Source organism: Myotis nattereri (genome assembly GCF_964212035.1).
Source record: "Myotis nattereri genome assembly, chromosome: 11".
Taxonomy (NCBI): domain Eukaryota; kingdom Metazoa; phylum Chordata; class Mammalia; order Chiroptera; family Vespertilionidae; genus Myotis; species Myotis nattereri.
Genome location: NC_138086.1, coordinates 2,481,657 through 2,506,887, shown reverse-complemented (window position 1 = coordinate 2,506,887; position 25,231 = coordinate 2,481,657). Strand labels below are relative to the sequence as shown.

Here is a 25,231-nt window from a genome sequence, read left to right as displayed (position 1 = left end):
TAATTACATATTGTTTTTGTGATTAATCACTATGCTTTAATTATGTTCAATTTGTAACAATGAAATTGGGGGTCATCACAACATGAGGAACTGTATTAAAGGGTCGCGGCATTAGGAAGGTTGAGAACCGCTGCTCTAAAGGAATCCTGATTCTGACCTGACGCCCCAAGTTTTCCTAAGTAGGGATGAGTGGCCCCGAGGCCACAGGAAGGTCCCTGTGGGAATGGGGTGTGAGATTGAGCCCCAGCATGGTCTCAGGGCTTTACTGCTGCCTCTGGGTTTGCTGGGGGGGTGAAGGTGGGGGTGGGGTGGGGGTGGGACAGAGCAAGGCCCGAAGCTGGGGGCCTGAGACAAGTCCAGTGCCAGGCTCTGCAGGCGGATGGAGAAAGTGGAGGCTGGCGTGCCTCTGTGCTCCCCTCAAACCAACCATCCCTGCCCCCAGCATGTGGAGATGAGATGCTGGCTGGTGGCCTGCGCTCTCGGCACTGATACCTTGGTTAGCACAACAGCCCTCAGGTGGAGATGTAACACCAGATTTTTGGGCAAGGCAGCAGGCACGGAACTGGGACCCAGCCCTGTCAGAGCCTGCCCGCTCCTCATCTCAGGAGGCTGTTGATGGATGTCCCCACCCAGGCCTGTTTCTAGAACGCCCTGAGGAGTACCTTTCTGTGCTGGAGGAAGTTGTCATGCTGGGTCCCTCTCACAACCAGTATCTGCCTGCCTTCCCGCCAATAAGCGTTGGCTGTGTGCGTGCCCATGACATACATGGCTGTCCTCTGCTCAGATGTGGACAAGGGGTCACACAGGCCTGTGTGCAAATGCCCACGACGGGTCTTAAGTGTTTTGTCCTGGGTGCTTAACAAAAGTGACACTTGACTTAAGCCACGGCACTGGTGGGGAAGCCTGTGGCCTGCCTCCTTATGGCCCTGGCATGGGTTTTACTGCTTTTCTGCAGGTGCAGAGGGGCCTGGGCAGGAGGATTTCAGCTTCTGCTTTTGTCGTCATTAATCCCCATCCAAGGATATTTTTCCATTGACTTTTTTAGAGAGAGTGGGGGGTGGGGGGGAGAGAGAGAGAGAGAGAGAGACATTGATGTGAGAGACATCAATTAGTTGCCTCCCACACACGCCCCAACCAGGGAGGGCCAGGAATTGAGCCTGCAACCGAGATATGTGTCCTTGATAGAAATTGAACCTGGGACCCTTCAGTCCATGGGCCAGAGCTCTACCTACTGAGCCAACCTGGCCAGGGCTCATTTGTGTTCTTCTCCTACATCCTCCATGTCCCTCCTGATCTGCCTCTAGCACCACCACCCATTTCCAGGGCCTGGCACCACTTGGACTTGGTCTCCCTTCCTGTAACTTCCATGTGATCATTCTCCAGTTGTTCCGAGCATTGGTCCTTCCATCCCTTTGTCAGTAGCTTTTGATGATAGTCGTGGCCGTGGCACCTGCCTTCGCTTTTAACCACTCTGCTCTGACTTCTCCGTCATCATCACCACGTCGAGTCCACCGTCTGGTTGCCCTCCTGTTAAAATGGCTCGTCTCCCCTGTCCTGTGAGACATGTCAGAATTGACCTCATGCCTACGTCTTCATGTCACTGTGTCCAAGTCACATCTCGTTCTGTGCTGTGTCCCTGGCAGCGCATGCTGCCACCTGCCCCGGCTTCGTTTCCTCTGTGTCCTCTGGCCGCCAGTCTGTGCAGAGCCCGCAGTCAGCGCCACTGGGTTCTGTGTGTGCGTGGACACAGGCCGGGACCCCGGGTGCGGCGCTCTGCCGGCCCTCGGTATGTGAACGCATCTGATGGGCCCGAGACGCATTTTTGGACACTGAGTAACCTCAGTGTGGGTGGGACTCAGGGTCTGACCCTCCTTCTCCCAAAGTACAGAGAACCATCCACAACCAAGGATTGTGCATATTTGGGAAAAGTGACTTTATTTTTGGAAGTTTGTTTTCACTTGCATGTTCTCAGCTGGGCTCCACACTGCGCTGAGGTCCGTTTGGGGGAGGAATGAGCTGGGTGCGTGGCCGAGCACGGGTGGCGGCTGCTGGACATTCCTTTCGTGTTTTCTCGGTGACCAGTGCTCTGGCCTGGCCACGGCAGATCACGTGTTTATTTTTAAATTTAGCGGGGTGCTCCGGGGCAGGATGTTTCCTGGTATATTTAGTTTTCCTGATGAAAAGGATGCGGGGATGGTCCTAACCAGCGGCCATGTCACAGGTTTTGATTGTTGGTTCTGCACAGGAAAAGGCTCAGAATTGACACCAAGAGAGCACGTTCTGTGTGGGATGTAGACTTAGATGTGGCTTATTCTTCTAATGTGTTGCCTGGACGTAGTACAGATTGCTAACCTCAAACTTAAGTTAACGATAAGTTTTCATAGATTTAGTAATCTGGGACAGTGTGGACAGATTGGAAAAGGCTGTAATAGGAGCCCAAGCTGGTTGGCTTGCGGACAGTGTGGTGGCAGGTGTGGCAGCGATCAGGGTATTAGGAGAGGCACCGTGTGCACGGAGTCATGATTTCTTGGCAGGTCATTGTCAGCTGAAGAGCTGGGGCCGGAGTGCAGAGTTTCAGAAGTTCCTGCCCAGCCTCTCCCCTGGGGTGGGGCCTGCAGGGAGAGGGCAGTTTTTTGCAAGAACATTGAAATATGGTGCATTTATAACATAGTTTTTCAAGTCCTTGTGCTTTTTTGTTGTTAGTCCTCACTCAAGGATATTTTTCCCTTTAATTTTTTTGGTAGAGAGGGAGGGAGGGAGATGTAAGAGAGAACATCTATTGGTTGCCTCTCGAATGCGCCCTGACGGGCCAGGATTGAACCCGCAACCCAGGTATGTGCCCTTTTCCAGGAATCGAACCCATGACCCTTTGGTGTCGGGGCATGCTCTAAATGCCGGGCCACACTGCCAGGCCAAGTCCTTGTGCTGGTGTAAGAAATGTGCAGTACTTTTGAAATGACACGAAAGCCCAATTGAGCAGAGATCAGGCTGAGTTATACATGAGCCTTTATTGCAGTGCTGCTCCAGTCTGGGGAGCAGCAGCTCTCCCCTACTCACCGGCTGTCTTACCGGGCAAGGAAGACCGCTGCATGCAGAGGACGGTGCTGCAGGCGCCTTGTCCCTGTCTTCTTCCTGGACGTGCAGTCAGATGACAAGGTGTGAGTTTTCAGTGGTGCTAAAACTCAGCTGGGCAGCCTGGTCGGCATTCCCCAGAGGGGCTTGGGGTCCAGTCCTTTGTCTCAAAATGCAGACTAGTGAGCCCTCCCGTGCCCCTGTGCCAGAGGCTCTCTCACCTTTTTACAGCTCAATTTTCCTAACCATTGGACAGCGGTGTGCTCCTCTAGTGCCTCCCCACCACGCCTGTCCCTCCTAGGCAAGCTTGGGAGGGGAGCGCTGTGAGGGTGTGGAGTGCTCATAAGGCTTAGTAAGGCTGGCTTTTCTTTCATGTTTTTGGTGAGGGAATTTAAAGGGGAAGGAGCTGTTGGGAGAGGCCCGTGCCCCCTCCCTGTGAGCTGACCCCCAGCGTGCACTGGCTCAGGGGCCCCCTTCTGGCCCTGTGAGCCGACACCCCCCCTCCCCCATGTGCACTGGCTCGGGGGCCCCCTTCTGTCCCTGTGAGCCGACACCCCCCTCCCCCATGTGCACTGGCTCGGGGGTCCCCTTCTGTCTCTGCGAGCTGACCCCCCAGCATGCAGTGGCGGGGGGCGCAGTGTAGCCACAGACCTGGCTTATATCCTCCTGGGTGATTTTGGGGCTGGGGTGCCCCCCCCCCCCCCCCCCCCCCGGGATATCTGCTTTGCTGCATGTCCACTGCATTTAACTTGAAAGACAGGTTGTAAGGTTGATAGCAAGGAGCTTCTAATGAGAAAATGCCCTTGGATGTTATGGGTTCCCTCATGAAGGTGTTACATTTCTTACAGGCCCTGGGTCAGTGTGCCCTTGGTTAGAGCGTTGCCCACACACTGCAGAGGGGCTTGGTTCCCTGTTAAGGGCAGGTACCTGGGTTGCAGGTTGGATTCTAGGCCCTCAACGGAGTTCCTGCAGGAGACAACAAATCATCATCTATTGATGCCCCCCCCCCCCCCCCCTTCAACTCTCTCTTTTAAAAAAATATCAATGAGAAGAGAGATCCTCAGGGGAGGATTAACAACAACAAAGTGTTTTCAGGTCTAAAGTGGGCGTGGCATTGCCCTGCAGGCCCGGGCTGCTGGTGAACAGATACTTTCTTGGGGGGGGGGGGGGGGCCGCAGGTATGTCTGGTTCAGAGCTGTCCCCCTTTGGGCAGGGCTTTGCCCCTGGGAGCCTCCTGTCTCTCGTGCAGGTGGATAGGTGCCTGTCAACGTGGAGTGAGCGCTCAGCTCGGAGTCCGCCCCTGGCACCTGGTGCAGGCCTGGTCCTCGCTGTGTGCTCTGAAGTCAGGACCCACCTCGTCTTCTTGAGGGACCCTGTGTCCTGAAAGGGATGTGTGCCCCCCTGCCCCCTCCGTGGCCTGCATGTCTGTCACTCACCCTAGGGTCCCAGCGTGCAGTTGAAAAGTAGATGCGTCCTAAATTTATGAGGGCTTTGCTGCATGCTAAGTTGGAGGGGGCAAAGGAATACAAGCAAAGGGAGGTTCCAATTCAGGCCCTGTTCTGGAAGCTTCCATCACACCACCTGAGCCAGCAGGGCTGGGACAACCGCATGGTTGCTTGTCAAATACCAGCTCCTGGGGCCCCTTGTGGTTTTGGGGCATCCCCACCACAAGAAGACAGGCTGTGTCCTCGGAACCAAAGCAGAAACCTGCCTCCAAGTGGAGCAGATTCCTTAGACCCTGCAAGCCTGTCGGGTGACGGGCACACAGGCGAGGGGCATGTGGGTGGGAGGCCACAAGAGTTGTGCTTGGAGGGTGGCGGGTCGGCTCACAGGGACAGAAGGGGGCCCCTGAGCCAGTGCACATGACAGAGCGCACAATGTGCAGTCCGAGGAGGATGTTGGAGAGTCCAGTGCGTCTTGCCCCCCCTCCCGCACACACTGCCACCGAGGCATGGCCATGGGAGGCCTGTGTTTCATGTGGTCCTTGCTGTGCACGAACGATCCCCCCAGTGCAGCGTCCAGCAGTCAGCGCCTCCCACTGTGCGGGAGTGGGCGGTGGGCAGGGTTCCGCCTGTGCTGACATCCCCGTCACCGGGGACAGATGAGCACGGCGGGGCCCGGAGGGGGAGCAGCCTCTGCTCTGACCACACCTGTTATCGAAAGGCCCGAGGGGTGTCTCTGTTAGCAGCTGGGGCAGAGCACGGCGCCTGGAGGATGGAGACAGTGGGCATTGTCAGGATTATCCTTATTAAATTTCTCTTTTATTGACTTCAGAGAGCAAGGAAGAGGGAGAGAGAGAAACATCAATGATGAGAGAATCATTGGTCGGCTGCCCCCTGCGTGCCCTCCGCTGGGACCAGCCCACAACCTGAGCATGTGTCCTGGCTGTGATCGAACCGTGACTCCTGGGTTCGCAGGCGGGAGTGGGCAGTGGATGTACAACCACTGAGCCATGCCGGCCAAGGCAGGATTGTTCTTTTTAAGACCCCTTTCCTCAAACTCAAATGGTGTGAATGTGTCACCTACAGCTCAATATTGCTCTGAGGGTGGTGGCCTAGTAATGTGCACACAGTGATGAAGGGGGCTTGGGGTTCTGTGTGGCCTCGAGCAGGGCCCCAGTGAGAACTTGTGGGTGAGCGGAGAAATGAGTAGTCTTTGCTTCTCACTCTCCACTATTTCCTGCCTTCAAGTGGTTTTTCCTGGTACTTGAGACACTAGCATTTCATAAGGACCTTGTGGGCCCTGCTCCAGACCCTGGACCCTGGACCCCATAGCATGGCTGGGAGGGGTGGGCGCCGAGAGGTCACGTGTCCTCCAGGTTGACCATGCAGGTAAGTCCGTCGGACTCGCACGAGACTGGGCTCAGTGGTGTGTCCCACCCGTTCCTGTGGTTCATGTGGAGGCTGGGCCCCCAGGCCCAGCTCAGCCCGGCTGCAGGCTCCAACTGACCCTAGGACATGCAGGAGGGCCACACGCTAGGCAGGCTGCGAGGAGGTGGGGTGGGGGCAGGGCCTAGGTACAGGGGTGAGGGACTCTGCAAGGATCTGCAGGCTGCTGGGAAGGGCTGTGTGCATATCCCCCACCCCCTCCCAGTGTCCCGCCCCTGCCCCCAGGCCGGGCTCCTGGGAACGCGGAGAGAGGGTCTGGTGTTTCTGCATTTGAGGTGTTTGTTCTCAGAGCATCAAGCTGAAGATCTTAGTGACTTTTCCAAACAGCAGACACATACCAAGTGGCCCTGGAAGTGTCCCAGCCCACGTGGTAGGCGGCTGAGCAAGGCGATAGGTGGTGTCACCACCGACCCAGTGGGTGTGTCTCATCCAGACAGTGGGAGGACCTGGCTGATGCAGTTGCCCTGTGGTTCCTGCCTGGGCACTGGGTCCGAGGGGGGACACGCGTCCTGGCCCTCCTGCCTGGGCACTGGGTCCGGGGGAGGGGGGCATGCGTCCTGGCCCTCCTGCCTGGGCACTGGGTCCACAGGGGTGGGGGGCACACTTCCTGGTCCTCCTGCCTGGGCACTGGGTCCGAGGCGGGGGAGCACGCATCTTGGCCCTCCTGCCTGGGCACTGGATCTGAGAGGGGCACGTGTCCTGGCCCTGCCCGATCCCGCCCATGTGCTGCCCCGGACACGGTGATGAGTGCTCTGGACATGGGCTTCCGCCGCGGTGTGCGGCAGTGCCACCACCGCTTTCCCTTCCTGGGACTGAGGGCTGCAGGGTGGACTGGGTCCTGAGTCCCCCTGAGGAGCGGAACCCTGCTGGCGAGGTAAGTGGGACTGGACATGCTCCGGGGGGGTCCGCCACGCGCACTCTCCCCCCACCCCCCCACCTGTGCAGCCCAGGCTCAGCCTCACGGGGCAGACTCAGACCTGACATGATGTCACCCTCGGGTGGCCAGGGACACTTGTGAGGATGGTGGGGGTGACCCGTCGTGAGGGTCTCAGGCAGGCAGGGGGCCTGACCCTCGGCTGCCACGTGGGGCGCCCGCTGTCTGTCCCCAGGGTGTGACCTGGGTCAGGGTGTGTGTAAGTTTCTCCTGGTGCCTGCCTGCCTTGGACGGCACAGTGATGGGCCCTGAGCACAGGACACAGCCAGGGTGCCTTGGCCACTGTGTCCCCACCAGCGCCTCGTCTTCCACTCGGGCGAGGCTGTTGAAGCCACTACATGACTGATTCTTCACCCGCTCCCAGTGGCTGGCCCAAGTGCTCCCGTGTGAGCGCCAGGAGTTCAGCGCCCGTGGAGAGGGGCCCACAGCGTGCACTTGGTCTCGGCCTGAGCGTGAGGCCTGGGCAGTTGGTGCTGCTTGCTTGCCTCAGGGAGCAGCCACTGTTGGGGGCGGGGGTCTTGACACCCTTCTTGTGGGCACGCGGGTCCTCGAGGGGAGGGCTGTCTGACACCAGCCGACCGCCCAGTTCACCTGCAAGGGATCTGACAGGAGCCTGGTGGAGGGGGGTGGTGGTGGGGCAGCTGTGAGCTGCAGGAGCTGCTTGGGGAAACAGGTGGTGATGTGACGGGTGCAGGGGTGAGGGTGGGCACCGAGGGCGTGTCCCGCGAGCTGGACCCCAGCTGTAAAGCCCATGTGCGTATTTGTGGGTTGCAGCCGCGCCCAGGGCTGTGCAGGTTGGGGGTTTAATGAACGGAACTGGACACTTCGTGGAAATCCTCTAAAATGCAAACCCAGAAGGCAGGCCCCTGAGATCCCAGCATTTCCCAGAAAGCTGTGCCTGGGGTGGGAGGGCGCGGCCCCTCGGCCAGCCCTGCTGTGGAGGACGTGCCGGGCCCCGCGGCCAGGATCGATCGGACTGTCCTCCCAGCTCAGGCCCCGAGGACTGGCCACCAGCCTCCCAGCACTGCCCGGGGCTCAGGTGCTCAGCCACCAGCACCACGGCAGCAGCTCTAACTGCCCAGGCCTCAGGCCTCCGGTCTGTCCTAGCACCTTGTACCTCAGGGCCTTCTGGAGCCAGCAGTTCTTACCAGGGTGCGTGACTTCATCCAAACTGCTTGCCACAGCCTCTGGCCTCCACAGCTTAAAAGCCCAGAGGAATACAGCTCTGGGCGCGGGTGGGGGGGCTGTCCCGAGTGGGCGTGCATCCAGCGTAACTGACGCCAGTGCTGTGGGTTTTCGCAGGTGGATGTGGGTGGGACTGGGACAGGCCTCCAGGCGCCTCCACTGTGGCCAGTTGCAGCATTGGGGGCGGGCAGGGACTGGGCGCAGGTTCTGGAGTCAGCGTGCGGAGAGCGAGTCGGAGGCGGGACCTGGGCCGCGGGGCTGAGTCTAAGGACGGATTCTAGCAGGTGCCCTCCAGTCCCTGGGCCTTGGGGACAGTGGGCGTTCCCATGGCCGTTCTCTTAGAGTGACGTGCAGCCCCCACTGTGCACCTGAGGAGTGGGCAGCCTTCCTGCTCTGAGCGAGGGTGGCACCTACGGTGCCCGCTCACGCGACCCTGTCTGTCCTTGCAGGTGTGGCCGACGAGGACGCCTTCCGGGAGGCCTGCCAGCTCCGAGGCCAGCACGCGCTGCCCGAGCAGCCCGCCAGCACCAGCGCCCGCCCTCTGAGGTCGCACAGGCCCACTCCACCACCCAAGCACGAGGACGAGGACGACCCGGGCCGCCATCGGGCCGCCAGCCACTGGGACCCCTCCGCCTTCTCGAGGCAGAGCGCCCCCCCAAGGACGCGCCCCGTCCTGCCCAAGGCCAGCGAGGACAGAAGTCACTGCTGTGCTGTGTCCTCACCTGATGGGCAGGGTGGGCAGGTGCGGCTGGTCAGCTGACCTGGCAGGTAGGGGAGGCACCTTCCGGAAACCCCACAATTAAAACGGGGTGCCACCTTCTGTATGAAGTGTGTTGTCTCGGCACAGATGCCGATGCCACAGTCACCAGGTGCTGCTTTTACCCTAAGTGCTCCTTTTGTAACTGAGGTCTCAGGATTTGGATTGACTGACCCCCAGGCAGTGCTGTCTCAGCCTACCTGCCCCTGTTTTTGGTTAAATACAAAGTAACACAGGCCGCCCGGAGGCTCTGTCAGGTTGGGTGGTGCCAAGCCACGATCTTCCTGGGGGCCTGGCGGCCTCAGCGGCCTCCTGGTGCTGCCCTTTCCTGCTCCCAGGCCTGTGGTCTGTCTCATATTCTGGGGGGTCTGTCCCAGGTTCCGAGGGGTCTGGCTCAGGTTCCAGGAGCGGGGTCTGGCTCAGGTTCTGGGGGGCTGTCCCAGGTCCAAGGGGGGGGGGCTGTCCCAGGTTCCGGGGGGTCTTTCCCAGGTTCCAGGAGGTCTGTCGCAGGTCCCGGGCGGGCTGTTCCAGGTTCTGGGGGTCTCTGAGGGTACAGCCATCCTTGCCGGTTTGGCCCCTGGAGCTGCAGGCTGGGTGGGAGGAAAAGGCTCACCCTTGGTCCTCTGTGTCCCACAGCGGCATGAGGTTAACTCCGTGGACCTAGGGCCAAGCTGTTATCTCAGAAGTAAGTTCATCTCCCAGAGCTTTCTATCGAAATCTGTCCCTGGAGTCCTTCTGGGAGTCTGTTCAGGCAGAAACAAGTGTCCCATCCGCGCCCCCCAACCCCCTGCATGGAGCCCCACCCCTGGGACCGGCCATGCCAACAACGCCGCTGGCCGCTGGGGAGGAGCCTCTGTGGGTAACGGAAAGGGGCAGTTGGAAGAGCCGAGTGACCAGGAAGGACCCGTTGGCCTTGAATGGACATTCGCCAGGATTCCCTGCCCCCTCCTGGAGGTGCGGGGTCTGGCGGTGAGGGAAGGGGCCCTGACGCCCGGGGGCCTCGGCCAGGGCGGGGCTGCAGGCTCCACTTCCCGGGACGAGCATTGCTCGACAGTGATTTAATGGGTGCGTCGTCTGATTGGAGGGACACCTCAGCCCCCTGGGTCAGATGTCCCAGTTCCTGGGAGGGAGGCGTGTGGTCTGGCCAGTCTCCCAGGACAGGGCTACCGCCCACTGGCCGGCCGGAGCCGCATCTGAGCTCAGCACCAGGCCCTGCGTCCCAGATGTGCCTGTGGAGTGGAAGGCAGACAGACCTCCTGGAACCTGGGAAAGACCCCCCGGAACCTGGGACAGCCCCCCCTGCCCCCCCTCCCGAGAACAGGGGAACGTGCCGGAGAACCCGGGAACGCCAGCATTAGCAGAGGACACGGAGTCATTCTCTCTGAAACCACGTGCCTTTGTCAGTTTCTACCACTGGGTCCCTATCGGTCCCGCGATGGAGTGGGGACACCTCATTGTGAGCGCCGGCACGAGTCCTCTCTGTGGCTGCGGGGGTGGCGCCTGCCTTGGCCAGAGCCCCCTGGGCTCTGTGGGAACCCAGCCTTCCTGGGAGCATTTCTGAATGTTGGAGTCAAACATTTGTTGTTTCCTTTTTAAAAATCAATTTATGAGACCTTGAGAAGACTGAGTGGCGTCACATGAATTAAAGGCATGATTCTCCCACAAACATGCAGCGAGCTCGCGTCATGGAGGGCGGAAGTGCCCTGGAGGAGGATGCAAGAAGGGGCAGCGAGGAAATCTGAGCCGCTGCTGCCTGGGCAGCTGCTCCCTCCGCAGCGTCCACGGCTGGGCCCCCTTCATGCTGGCCATGGGCCCCCTTCATGCTGGCCCCTCACTAAGCTGGCCTTGCGGCGCCGGGCCTTGCGGCATCTCCTGGTCATCGTCCCGCCATATTCCAAGTCCTGAGTAATTTTCCTTTAAAAGAAGCACATGGAAGGGACCTGGTTACCCGGGACATAGATGCCCTGGGGTTGGAGGACAGTGCCACCTGGAGGCAGTGGCAGCTTCTGCAAGTGGCTCATTTAGATGAAAACTAATGAACTCAGTGCTGAAGTGACAGGTCCCACAGTCGCAGCTCACGTATGGGCGCAGGATGCACGAAGGGGCCTGGCGGTCGGTGGGGTGACTTTAGCCCTGGCCCTGGCTCTGGGCCACCAGGCCTTGGTACGGGCAGCAGGGGGAAGGGAAGCGGCTTCAGTTCCTGGCATTTGGCTTTTTTTTTTTTTTTAATATTTTTATTGATTTCAGAGAGGAAGGGAGAGGGGGAGAGAGAATGAGAGAGAAACATCCATGATGAGAGAGAATCATCGATCGTCTGCATCCTGCACACCCCACACTGGGGTTTGAGCCTGCAAGCTGGGCATGTGCCCTCGACCGGAATCAAACCTGGGACCGACGCTCTATCCCAGTGGTTCTCAACCTTCCTAATGCTGCGACCCTTTAACACAGTTCCTCATGTTGTGGTGACCCCCAATTTCATTGTTACAAATTGAACATCATTAAAGCATAGTGATTAACCACAAAAACAATATGTAATTATATATGGGTTTTCTGATGGTCTTAGGCGACCCCTGTGAAAAGGTTGTTTGACCTACAAAGGGGTCATGACCCACAGGTTGAGAACCGCTGCTATCCACTGAGCCAAACCAGTGAAGGCGCATTTGACTTCTTAACGTGCCTTGTCTTCCACTCTAACCCGTAAAGCTTGCCGGCTCATTTCTGACGTCACGCCCGTGTGTCCTTGCACAGCCCAAGAACCAGCAAGTGGCCAGGAGACTGAGGGGTCGGGCTTTTGCGTGAGTCGCGCTCCCGCAGGTGCGCCCACTGGGAAGGACATCAGAATTCCTGCACAGGGAACACTTAGGAACGAGGGGCCTCCACCCTTAACTCTTGTTAAAAACTTTTAAATTTATGTTTAGAGAGAGGAAGGGAGAAAGCGAGTGAGAGAAATGTTGACTGGTTGCCTCCTACACGCACCCCAACTGGGAATCAAACCCACAACCTGGGACGACACTCCAACGACTGAGCCACCGACTGAGCCACTGGCCAGGATGGCCCTTAACTCTGCACTGGGCCCTGCAGACGCGCCCTGGCTGCGGGCTAAAGGCTTGGGCTGGGGTGGGGCAGGTCTGCGGGAGGCGGGGAGCTTGTCTTGCAGTGAAACCGACTTGCTCGCCTGCGCTTCTCTGTGAGGCTCACAGCTACTCTTTCCCAGGCCCCCCCACGTGTCCCCTCGAAATCGCTGGCAGGGCGGCCCACGTCTTATTGCTTTGTTTTGTTTTAAATTAATGTAAACATTGAGCATTTTCAGGAACTAGCAGAGGAATTGTTTTACAAGGAACCTGAGGGCCTGCCCTCACTCGCCTGCACAGTGCTTCCTTCCAGTCCAGACTCCGCGTCAGGAAGGACTTTCCTGCCAGCGTCACCGCTGGTTGGGGCTGTGGGTGGAGCTGCAGGGCCAGGCTGGGTGAGGTGCGAGGCCGAGGGGCATGGGAGGTGGTGGCGGGATCTGAGTGTCCACATGCCTCGAGCCCGGAGGCCAACCCTCCCCCCACCCGTTGTGGCGGAGCCGGTGCCCATCACCAGCTTGTTTGCTGTGCTCCCCTGGATTTGAATCCTTTGACCCAAATGTGGTTGCAGGTCTGGCCTGTTGGAATCAGAGGAGGACCGTTCCCATCACACATCCATTTCCTTACACAATTAAAACCATCTTTTAAATTAATCCTCACCTGAGGAAATTTCTTCCATTGATTTTTAGAGAGAGGGAAGCAAGGGGGAGGGGAGGGGGGGGGGGAGAGAGAGAGAGAGAGAGAGAGAGAGAGAGAGAGAGAAAGAACATCGATTGGCTGCCTCCTGACCAGGGCCGGGAATAGAACCTGCAACCCAGGAATCAAACCCAGGACCTTCAGTCTGCTGGCCAGTGCTCTGTCCACTGAGCCAAACCCGCAGGGCTCTTTACACGATTTTGAAGAAATTTCCCAACCAGACCACGGGTCTGCGTCTGAGACTGCCCAGCTCCTGGGCTGCGGGGCTCTGATGGGCCCCAGATGCAGGGCAGGCACCTCCCAGAGAGGCATGCGGGGTGTGTGTGTGGCTGCGCCAGTCAAACACGCACCATCTCTCTTTAAAACCCTTGTGAGTCCAAGGTAATTTTCCTGTGCTCTTTATTCTTTTAAAATATATTTTTATTGATTTCAGAGAGGGAGGGAGATGGAAACATCAATGATGAGATGGAATCATTGTTGGGCTGCCTCCTGCACACCCCCTACTGGGAATAGAGCCGCAACCCGGGCATGTGCCCTGGCCGGAATCGAACCGTGACCTCCTGGTTCCTAGGTTGTTGTGTAACCACTGAGCTACCCCAGCCAGGTTTCCTGTGCTCTTAAACTTAGAAATGCATGCTTGATAAGAATGGGAGTGAGGAGTCCTTCCCCTTTTCCTCACGTTGGTGGGTATCCGGCCCCCCAGAGCCACAGGCCTCCCTGCCCCTCTCACCGTGACCCAGGTGGGCCCTCCGCGGCCGCCTCCCGCCACCTCCTCCCACTCCCTGCAGTCACGTTGGGGGACACACCGCAGGCTCCGTGGCTCTGGTCCCACGTTTCTCCTCGGAGGCCGTTGTCTCCCTCTGTCAGGTCCTCTGCCAGGGCCCAGGCCCGTGTCCCCACAGCCGGCCCTGCTAGCAGGGGCGCCCGCCCTCACCTCGGGTGCTGCGGCCTCTGCAAATGTCGCGGACCTCCTGCCAGGGGCGAGGGCAGAATGCCACCCCGAGAACCCAGGGGCTGGAGCCTGTGTGTGTGCGCCATGCAGTGAGAGCCTGGCTCCCACCGGCAGCCGGGCACTGGGGCAGGAGGCGGCGCGGCTGCCTCACGGGGCTGTCTGTGGGACCCGCCCACGGGGTTGTGACCCTGCTAGTGTCATTTGAGCTGTGTCCCCAGAGTGGGTGGCTGAGTCAGGACTGGAGACGGCTGTGGAACGTCGCTGCCAGGTGGGCCCCGGACGGCGGCCGTGGTGGTAAAGCCAAGAGCCTTTTGTTGAGCTTTAAGTGTGGGCCATGGGCACGTGAGGAGGCGTGGCTTTCCTGTGTCATGTGTGCTGTTAACGTGGGGACAGTTGAACATGGTTGGGCCCGGGGGCTGGGGGAGACCAGCTGCCGCACAGTGTTTCACAAGCCGTGTTTCCTTAGGACTCAAAGAAGGTGGCAAGAGGAAGAAGCAGAAGCACAGAGACGAGTCCAAGAAGAAGAAGTCGACCAAGGGGCAGCACTAGAGCGCCGGCCGCCGCGGCGTCGCGCTGTGTGGTGTGTGCACGCGATAGGTAGGGCGCCTGCTCCCCGCCCCGTCACCTCCTCACCCCGGGACGCGGACGGGCGGCCAGTCAGGCGGCGGGTGATGAGCGGGCGGTGGCGTGAGCGCCCGCCCTGGCCGCAGCCCACCACTAAGATAGCGATTCCTGGGCAGCGGTCGGGGCTCTCGCTTGTTCTTGACGGTGCGGCCGCCGTGCGAACCCCTGACGCAGCGCTAGCTTTAGGGGCGTGACGGATAGATAGGCAGCAGGTGGCTCCTCGCGGGGCCGGCGTTGGGAATCGGAGGGTAGTGAGTGTGGGCGACTCCAGGTCACACACACGTCACACCTGAGCGGGGCCGCAGGTGCTGCCTGCTGTCCCGGGGTCAGACCTCAGCACCTGTCGTGGCCCCGTTCCTGGCGGCCACGTCATGGAGCTTGTAAACCTGACCTCCGGGTGGAAGCGGCCGATGGCAAGTGTGCTGTGACTAGCGCTAGTCCTTCCTTTCCTCCCGACCCATCACCGCTCCCCGAAGCTCGTGCAGGGGACGCCACAGAGCTTTGCTCCGTAAACAGCCCGGGCCCGAGTTGAGGGTGCGAGGAAGCAGACGGCTGCCTGGCACGCGGGTGCCAGCAGGCACGAGCTTGTTTCGTTTGTGGACACTGCGCTCCCGTGTGGCCAGCCTCGCCTCTGTGCCTTCTCTGCACCACCCGCTGCCTAACGAACGCTTTGCTCCCCGGCTGTGGTCGGGGCGCCCAGCTGCCCCCTGTGGCGACGACACCTCCGCTAACACCAGAGCCTGCTGCCACCCGCCTTTTCCTCGCCCCCGTGGAAACCAGGGAATTGTGAGAAGTGTGGATGTGACGTAAAAATGCCAGCAACTCAAACCCACGGCGCGGAGCCGGCGACTTGGCTTGGCCTGTGCCGCCGTCTGGTGTGGTGTGTGGTCTGATATGGCGGCCACAGGGCGCTGCTCTTGTGTGGGTGGGGGCGCGGCTGCGGGCGGGGCCGGGTGTGCTTGTGGGAACGGCCAGCGCGGTGACCTGACCTGGGCGCCACCGCGGAAATAAAGTTGTGAGCACCACCCGGCTCCGGCCTCCTTCACCGCCTCAGCCCGCATGGTCTCAGCCGTGTGCCGTCTCAGTTCCGGGGGTGGATGTTTTGGGGCAAAAGGCTGGATTCTGAGGTAACGCCCCGCTGAACAGCATGAGGCCAGCAGCCTCCTGGGACACGGGCCAGTGCAGGGACATCTCCCGAGTGAGTGTCCTGGCCGTGGCCCGTCGGCTGCATCCTGAGGCCCGGGCCTCGCTGCGAGGGGGTGGCCCATGCAGGTCCAGGTGGATCTGTCCTGAGTGGGACTCGCCCTGTCACTCGGGGGCCTCTTGGGGGCAGCGGGAGGGAAGGTTTCCTGGCACTTGTCCCTCACTGTCCCTGGGGGCCGGTCACCCTGGAGCAGTGTCGGGGGTGGTGTCAGGGCCCTGCGTGCTTCAAGCCCCAACATGACAAGTGTTCGTGCAGCCGTGGGCCTCACTGCCCACCGCGGGGCTGGCTCAGTGAGCTGGGGAGGCCCAGGGCCACTCGGTGGGTCCACTCACAGGTGAGCAGGGCGCAGCCACGCAGCAGAGGCGCAGCCACACTTGCCGGGCTCAGGTGGGCACCGCGGGGTTCGCTGTGCTGCCCTCTACCTCCCGCTTGGGGACAGAGCTTTTGGCCTGTGTTAGGAGGATTAAAGGCTGCAAAACCTCCAACCATACTTGTGAAGTGCACACATGTTCATAGGAAGTTGCACAAACAGTCCTCCTAGAGATCCCTGTACCCTCCCCCCAGGGCCCCTCAAAACCAGGACACGGGAAACCCTCAAACATTGTTCGTAGCCTGGAGATGGTGGGGCCGTGACAGGGGCGAGCGGTCACACCTGATCTTCTTTTTGCCAAAATGAGGTTTTAGTGGGTGGGATCTAAGTTCATGTCACCTCTGGTCGGGCGGGCTTGCCCAGGGCAGACCTTCCCCACACCTGCTGGGCGGGCCCTCCACCTCTGCCCCGCCTGGCTCTGCCCACAGGAGCACACGGGACTGGGCTCTGATGGGCCATTTGGCCCATAGCTGACCAGCGGCTCAGCGAGCATTGCCCGCCATGCTGGCCCGACTCCAGTCTGCAACGGTCAACACAGAGCGGGCACGATGTCTTCCGGGCGTCTGCCCCCTGCTTGGGGCTGTCAGGACAGTCAGCGAGGGGTGTGTCAGCCCCGCCTCCGCGCTCGCCCTGGTGTGGGAAAGTCTCATGGCTACCGCATGCGGACGGAGGGCCTGCATGGTCCCCAGGCTCCATCGTGCCGGCTCCGTGAGGCCCTCCCTTGGACAGCTGGCTGGTGGAGCCCAGGCCCGAAGGTTCAGTATTCTACCCGGATGTCCAGGCTGCCAGCTTCCGCCTCGAGGGTTTGCCGAGAGGGCTTTCCCAGAACTTGCCATTGTCCATAGGCAGCCAGGTCCCTGGGGGACTCTTCCCGGATCAGAGCGCTCCTGAGAGCCAGGTGACAGGCCAGCATGGCTTCCTGTCAGCTGGAAGTGCCTCCTCCTGTTGCCAGGTCAGGTGAGAGCCAGAGCCATGGCTGCGCCCGGCAGCGGGCGCCCCGTGGTGTGCTGGCACCTTCGTCCCCCAACCCCACACGGTGGCTGCTCAGGTCATTTCTTCTGAAGAAAAGAGTGACAGGAATTGCATGACTGGCCTCGTGGGGGGAAGAGGTGTGGGCAGGTCCCCGATCCCAGCCTGTGCACGGGCTCACCACGCATTAAGCTGTGCCTGGGCGGGGGGAGGGGAGTGTAAATACACCAGACAGACCCAGTGTGTGCTTCAGGGACATGACGCACATCCGTCCCCACTGCCTCCAGGGCATTCTCAGCCCTGAGGTGGCTGAGGAGGCGGGGACAAGAGCAGGAGTGGATGTGGGGGGTGTCAGCCACCAAGCACGTCACCCAGCGTGCCCAGCCTCCGTGGTTCAGCCCTCATCCTCCCTGTCCCTCTAGCCCTCACAGGTCCCCCTGGAACTGGCCATCCACAGAGGGTCCCCTGGGCACGGCCTATCCTGGCCTCTGATGCTGCTGCTCCTGACGCCCGCAAGGGCCTCGGTGGGCACGGTGACCTCACACTGCGGCAGCAGTGACAGCCTCTGCCCCTGGGCGCCCAGGCTTTCGCTTGAGTGCATTCATTCTCAGTGAACAAATGAAATCCAGCTTTTATGTCATAAAAGTTGTTTCACAAGGAGCCATCGTACAGTGAGTAGCCCAGGTGGCTCCGATGATGGCTCCATAACCCTTCCCGCCCGAGAAAGTGGCCTGGGTGCACTGGAGTCAGCCCAAGTCCACCGCCCACACCTCAGAAACACTGCCTGTCCCGGGCACACGCTGGGTCCTTTGCCCAGGGGCACCACTGACACCCTGTCCTTCAGCCCAGGGGGCGGGCGGAGCAGGGGAGCATGGGCTTCTGTGGGCACGTGGGGCTCGGGCGGCTTGGGCGGTGCTGTGACCACGGCTGTGTCCAAGCCTGGCCGTGTCACTGTCCTTCCACAGTTGAGAACATGGGCCCTGGGCCACGTGTATGTTCCCAAGCCTCAGTGTGAAGTGGCCCTGCAGTCACATAGGCCTCAGACCTGGTGTCCGCACGAGGCTGGTGAACCCTACACACCGCCCGCTTCAGGCCGCGCCCCCCAAGGCCCGCCCACCCTCCTTCGCAGCGGCCCCTGCTGCTTTTCTTCGCTGTTAATCTTCACCCGAGGATATTTTCTCCTTTTCCTTTTATTTTTATTATTTTTAAAAAGATATATTTGTATTGATTTCAGAGGAAGGGAGAGAGAGAGAAACATCAATGATGAGAGAGAACCATTGATTGGCTGCCTCCTGGACGCCCCACACTGGGGATCGAGCCGACAACCCAGGCATATGCCCTGACTGGACTTGAACCTGGGACCCTTCAGTCCATAGGCTGACGCTCTATCCACTGAGCCAAACCAGCTAGGGCTCCATAGATTTTTAGAGAATGGAAGGGAGGGAGTGGGGGAGGGAGAGAGAAACATTGATGTGAGAGACACACCTATTGGTTGCCTCCTGCATGTGCCCCGACCGGGGCCAGGGATTGAGCATGCAACCCAGGTATGAGATCCTTTGGTTCGCAGGCCAACGCTCTAACCACTGAGCACTGGCCAGGGTGGCTCCTGCTGGTTTTGGGTTTGTCTCATTTCAGTGCTTATGAGCATGTTGTACATGTGAATAAACGCACGAGGCGGTTGCAGACATAGTTGTGACGATGACATTTAAATGACCCTGTGCCACCCCCACGCCGGGTCTCCCGTGCTAACGGTGTGGGAGAAGGCGCGCAGCCTGGAAGGTCTGGCATCCGTCGCCCTCTCTTCTGTGTCCCAGGAACATGGCGTTTCAGACCATCTGTCAGGTGATAGATGACCCATAGGCGACAGTGACCCTACAGGTGGCAGTGACCCTACCGGCTGTGCTCAGACAAAGCGGCCACCAGTCCTGAGGCAGCAGCCGCCTCCTGCAAGGGCGTGGGGCACTGGGACGTCACCTCACTGTCTCCACTTCCCTTGCCCACGTCCCAGGGGCCTGCTGTGTCTCCCTGTGGTCTCTAGCCTGGGGGGCTTTCTTGGGGTCATCCTGCCCTTGCCACATCCTCCTCTGCTCACCCACACAGCACACACCGGCCTTGTCTGACCCAGTACCATGCCCAGTTCCCCTGCTGGGCCCCCCTCCTCCCGCTCCACCCCAACCCCCTTCCCGGCTGGAGTGGCTCAGTGGTTGATCGTTGACCTAGGAACCAAGAGGTCATGGCTTCCCGGTCAGAGCACATGCCAGGCTGTGGGCTTGATCCCCAGGGGGGCTCAGGAGACAGCCCATCAGTGATCTCTCCCATCCATGGTGTTGCTCTCTCTCCCTCTCTGAAATCAATACAAATATTAAAAATAAAGACAAAATAAAATGCTGCACCCTGGCCCCGGGCACAGCTGGTCTCTGCGGGGACCCTTCGCCCACAGGGACGCTCCCCGTGGTGGCTGCTGCGGAGGCTGCGGACACCCACAGGCGAGTGCGATGACCACTGTTCCACCTGCTTCCCCTGGGAAGAAGCGCCCTCGCCCGCCGGGGGTTTGATTATGAAGAAGGGGTTCGCAGCCTCTGTGCCACATCAAAGGCAGAGGTTAACCTGGAGCTGGAGCCGCTGGTCACTGGCTGGGCCGTGGCCCCGTGTCCAGGGTGGACGCAGGTTGTCGACAGGGGTGATGGTCAGTGCGGAGAAGCACCCGTGGGCTGTCCATCACCTGATGGGTCACTCATCACCTGCCAGGTCGCCCTTGGTGTCAGGACCCATGGACACCAGGTAATGTGCCCCTTCTTGGCCCTCACCCCCCACCGGGCCTCAGGGAGCACCGGTAGGAGCCCACGCTGTGTAAGCCTGGGAGAAGGCAGCACCTCACTAACCCCCGGACAGACAGTCCGTCCTCAGTGCCGCCTAGCAGGACACTGCAGAGAAGGGGCCCCCGAGAGCAGAGTAGGCCGGGGGCGGGGGGGGGGGGGGGCAAAAGCAGGGTGGCACCTTGGTCTCTGTCCTTGACTCAGGACAAGCCTGTGTGTGGGACTTGCTACTGTGCCCAGGCGCCTGCCTTAATATTTTGGTGTCCCAACTTTTCAAATCCCAAATAAAATATTTTCTGAAAAATTTCCATAACATGAACATGGGTGAGTCCTCAGGCAAGGTGGCATTTCATGGTGCAGTCTTTCCTGCGGCCACTAGAGGGCGCCTCCACACAAGAAACTAGGACTGTGGTCAGGAAACTTGCCTCCACCCCTTCGCACACAGGCATGGGCACAGACATGATGCACACCACATGCACGCACACGGGCACATGCACACACACAGTAAATGAGTCGGTCTTACGTAATCAAGGCTGAAATGAGTTGGAGGGAGGGGCCCAGCGCCTACATTGCCCCCTTGGCAAAATAAAATTGTTAGGGAGAAAAGATCAGGGGGTTTAAACTGAATGGCCAGGCCTAACTGGTTTGGCTCGGTGGATAGAGCGTCAGCCTGCAGACTGAAGGGTCCCAGGTTCGATTCCGGTCAAGGGCATGTACCTTGGTTGTGGGCACATCCCCAGTAGGATCGATGTTTCTAACTCACTATCCCTCTCTCTTCCTCTCTGTAGAAAATCAATAAAATATATATATATATATAAAATAAAGCAGTGTGCAGACCCCTTGTTTTTCTAATCCTCACAGGAGGATATTTTTCCCATTGATTTTTAGAGTGAAAGGGAGAGAGGGAGGGAAACATTGATGCAGGAGAGACACATGGATTGGCTGCCTCCCACTTGTGCCCCGACCAGGGCCAGGGATCGAACCTGCCACCCAGGTACATGCATGCCCCTGACTGGGAATCTAACCTGTGACCTTTGACTTTTGGTGCGAGGGCCTTGCGCTAACCATTGAGCGCACTGGCCTGGGGGTGCAGGCTCCCATGTAAGTCCATCAGGGTGCTGGCAGCAGGGCCCTGGATGCTGGGGCTCCAGCAGAGAGAACTCATCCAATACCTCCCCTCAAAGGAGCAAAGGGCGGTCAGAGCCGCTAGACCCGACGCCACATTCACTGCCCGGCGCCCGGGACCCTCGGGGCGCCACAGGCCTTTCCTTCTGGAGAACCGCGAGGACGGCGGGTGTCGGGGTGGCTGTCAAGTCTTCCTGAAAGCACAGCGCCTCAGTATTTCACGAGCAGGACCCCCCCACGCCCCGAATGTCAGGGGCTTTCCGTGGGTGCGCGCGCGCGTCCTGGTCGCACGGCTGCGCAGGACGAGGGGCGAGTGGTTCTGGTTCCCGGGGCTGCCACGGAGGGGACCTGCGGGGACCCAGCTGGGGTCCCAAGCCGCTCCCCAGGCGCCCGAGGCCCGCAGAGCCGGCTCCCGGGGCTGCCACGGAGGGCCCGCGGCCTGGCGCGAGGGGGAGGGCTTCCACGTGGGGGCGCAGCCTCGGGCTCTGGGGAGCGGCCGGCCGGACATCGGCCCCGTTTCCCGCCCAGCCGCGTTCCCGCCCCCGCCCCCCGGACGCCGCGGCAGCAGCCCGGGCGGGGCCTGGACGCCCACGCGGCTGTCGGGGCGCCCGATTGGCCGCACGGTTGCCAGGACTCGGTTGCTAGGAGGCGCCCCCTCACGTGCCATGAATTATGGCTGCCCCACGTGCTCCGAGCGGCGATCTGCGATGCAGATGAGCGCCACGCCCCCCTCCCCCCGCTTCTGGGGAAAAACCCCGAGTTTTCCGTCAGGAGCCGCATCTCCGAGTCCCGGGTGCCCGAGCGGGGCGGCCGGAGCTCAGCTGCTGGCGCCGGAAAAGCCTGCCAGGCTCGGTGCCCCCTGTGACCTTGGGGCGCTCCTTCCGTGGGAGCAGAGACGGTGGGCAGGGCCTGGCGGCGTCTCCTCCGCCCCCACCTCCGCCAGAGGCAGAAGCGGCCCGAGTGGGGACGGAGGCCGGGCTCCCCTCCGCCCTTCGCCGGGGCCTGCCCTCCAGCCCCCCCGGGCACCGGGCCCCAGGCGGGCAGGGCCTCCCCGGGGCTTCGGGCAGCTCCGGGCTTCAGCCCCGTGAGGGCGCCCCCCCCGCCCCGCCCCAGGAAGCCCCAGGCGGCCTAGTCCGTGGAGATCGCCGGAGGCACCTTCAAGCTTTACAAACACCGGCCCGCCCCTGGGCTCCGCGCCGCCTCGGGGGACTGAGCGCCGGCTCCGGGCTCCCCTCGGGTGGGCCGCCACGGCCAGCGGCCCCCTCACCCCCGCGGAGAGACCCGCGTGGGGCAGGAAAGCCAGGCGAGGAGAAGAACCCGTTTCAGAGGCTCCCCGTCTTCGGTCCAGGGCCACCTGCGGGGACGGGGAGGCGCTGGCACTGATGTTCCAGCGAAGGAAGGGGTCCTTGTAGTGGGCAGTGGGTGGGGACAGGCTGAGGCCACATGAGCCACTACATCCCCCAGGGTCCCGGCCAGTCTGGGGGGACTCTGCCCCCCAAATTTGTGGCGTGCGGGGGACCGGAGCAGTCCGTCCGTCATGGTTAGTCTTGTTAATAGGTTGATGGGTGAGGTCAGCGGGAGGGTGATGGCGAGGAGGCGGGGCAGGGAACCCAACATCCAGGGCCTTACACCCCTGGGGGCTCGGAGTTGCCTGGTTCCAGGAGAGGCCGCCTTGCCTGCCCGGCCCAGGTGCACTGGGGATATTCTTTCCACTGGTTTTTAGAGAGAGTGGAAGGGGGGGCAGAGAGAGAGAGAGAGAGAGAGGAGCAGTGATTGGCTGCCTCCCGCACACGCCCGACTGGCTCTAAACACTGAGCCACACCGGCCAGGGCCATGGGTTACCTATTCTGCTCAGGGCCATGCTGATCATCTTGGAATTTAAAATATCTGTAATAAAAGCATAATATGCTAATTAGACCGGACATCTTTCCGGAGGACCTTCTGGACGAAGCTGGGGCTGCAAGGGAAGCCTGGGTCCTGGGTACCAGAGGGAAGCCGGTGCCAGCAGCCGGGGGAAGGAAGGCCTGCTCTTGCACGAATTTCGTGCATCGGGCCTCTAGTAGAAAAATAAAAAGCCCAGAGGACTCCACGCCACCGGTATCTACCTGTCAGGCGATGTGGAGACGGAGGCCAGAACTGGCTGAAGCAGGAGAGACCAGATAACTGAGGCAAAGGTTCAGGGACCTTCTCCTTCCCTCAGCCACGCCCTGAGCCACGCCCTGAGCCATCAGCCACGCCCCCTGAGCAGCAGTGCGGACACCGCCCAGCCCCAAGCGCCCAGCCCCCGGCACCAGGATGGCCGTGGCCACACAGAAGCCAGGGCTCTGGGCTCTCAGGGCACGGGTGACAGGAGGCGACCCCAGTGTCAGAGGAGGCGGAGGGGTCTATGTGGGGCCATCCAGTGCAGATGCAGCTGGTTGGAAAATGATGTGCTTTCTTAAAAATAGATTTTTATTGATTTCAGAGAGGGAGGGAGGAGGAGAGAGAGAAAGATGAGCGAGATCATCGATCCGCCGCCTCCTGCACGCCATCCACTGGGGACTGAGCCCACAACCCAGCCTGTGCCCTGGATCAGAATCGAACTGCCACCTCCTGGTTCATAGATAGACGCTCAACCACAGAGCCACACCAGCCGGATGGAAAATCATGTTTTTTAAAGCATGTTTTCTGCCAAATAGTTTCTTCTTATGAAAACAATGAGATCAAAAACCCCTCCAAAGCCAAGGAAACTTCACCCAGAACACTGACCCATCTGGTGACAATTCTGGCAGAGATAGGTACTCACCAGCGCAGGCTCCGCGGCGCTCCCATCAGACACAGCGTTTCGGGGTGGGTCCTGCGCCTCACACAGCTCATGTCTACAGAGCATGGTCATAGATCAGTGGTCAAGTCTGTGGGCCGTGGTGTCACACCCGTTAGCAGGGGGGGCGGCTGGGAGGGTGGGGTCCCCCTTGTGCCTGCACAGCGCAGCAAATGCCGGAACCGCGCCGTGGGGAACCCCACAGAATGGACTGGCCAGGTCTCCACTCAGCAGAACTGGTGAGGCCACAAATGGACGAGGAGGATTCTGACGGGGGTTTCAGTCAGCGGCAGGTAGGTCCTTCTGGGGTGGATTTATGAAGCTCTGCACTCGGGGGAGACAGGACGGTGCCCAGCTCCCGGGCACTGACGGGTTTTTCAGGGTCAAAGAGATGTTGAAAGGACCAGGATTTTGGGGACGGAGGGAAGGGACACAAGGGCAAGCGGCTGCTGTGTCGTCTCGGACAGACCACAGCTTCGGACAGACCACTGCCTCGGACAGACCACAGCCTGGGACAGACCACAGCCTGGGACAGACCACAGCCTCGGACAGACCGCAGCCTGGAACAGACCACACAGCCTGGGACAGACCACAGCCTGGGACAGACTACTGCCTGGGACAGACCACAGCCCCAGACAGACCACATCCTCGGACAGACCACAGCCTGGGACAGACCACAGCCTGGGACAGACCACAGCCCCAGACAGACCACAGCCTGGGACAGACCACAGCCTGGGACAGACCACAGCCTGGGACAGACCACACAGCCTGGGACAGACCACAGCCTGGGACAGACCACTGCCTGGGACAGACCACAGCCTGGGACAGACCAAAGCCTCGGACAGACCACTGCCCGGGACAGACCACAGCCCCAGACAGACCACAGCCTCAGACAGACCACAGCCTCGGGACCGACCACAGCCTCAGACACACCACAGCCTCAGACAGACCACAGCTTCGGACAGACCACAGCCTGGGACCGACCACAGACTCAGACACACCACAGCCTCAGACAGACCACAGCCTGGGAGAGACCACAGCCTCGGACAGACCACAGCCTCAGACAGACCACAGCCTCGGGACCGACCACAGCCTCAGACACACCACAGCCTCAGACAGACCACAGCTTCGGACAGACCACAGCCTGGGACCGACCACAGACTCAGACACACCACAGCCTCAGACAGACCACAGCCTGGGACAGACCACAGCCTCGGACAGACCACACCCTGGGACAGACCACAGCCCCAGACAGACCACAGCCTCAGACAGACCACAGCCTCGGGACAGACCACAGCCTGGGACAGACCACAGCCTGGGACAGACCACACAGCCTCGGAGAGACCACAGCCTGGGACAGACTACAGCGTCGGACAGACCACAGCCTCGGGACCGACCACAGCCTGGGACAGACCACAGCCTGGGACAGACCACAGCGTCGGACAGACCACAGCCTGGGACCGACCACAGCCTCGGGACAGACCACAGCCTCGGACAGACCACAGCCTGGGACAGACCACAGCCTGGGACAGACCACAGCCCCAGACAGACCACAGCCTCGGGACAGACCACAGCCCCAGACAGACCACAGCCCCAGACAGACCACAGCCTGGGACAGACCACAGCCTCGGACAGACCACAGCTTCGGACAGACCACAGCCCCAGACAGACCAAAGCCAGGGACAGACCACAGCCTCGGACAGACCACAGCCCCGGACAGACTACAGCCCCGGACAGACCACAGCTTCGGACAGACCTCAGCCTGGGACAG

The 25,231-nt window shown here is 60.6% G+C and overlaps 1 protein-coding gene across 2 annotated transcripts in view; it reads left to right on the top strand.

The window, feature by feature from the left end:
• DNAJB6 (DnaJ heat shock protein family (Hsp40) member B6) overlaps positions 1-15,200 on the top strand; it is a 59,240-nt gene extending 44,040 nt beyond the window's left edge. Inside the window, exons 9-11 of one of the 2 annotated variants that reach the window (XM_081101860.1) lie at positions 8,529-8,721; positions 14,019-14,149; positions 14,653-15,200. In XM_081101860.1, coding sequence (XP_080957986.1) covers positions 8,529-8,721; positions 14,019-14,149; positions 14,653-14,708 — 380 coding nt within the window. In that variant the 3' untranslated portion in view covers positions 14,709-15,200. Of the gene's footprint in view, positions 1-8,528; positions 8,724-14,018; positions 14,246-14,652 lie in introns of those variants that run through there. The other variant, XM_081101863.1, reaches the window with a different exon arrangement.
• The last annotated feature ends 10,031 nt before the right edge of the window (positions 15,201-25,231 follow it).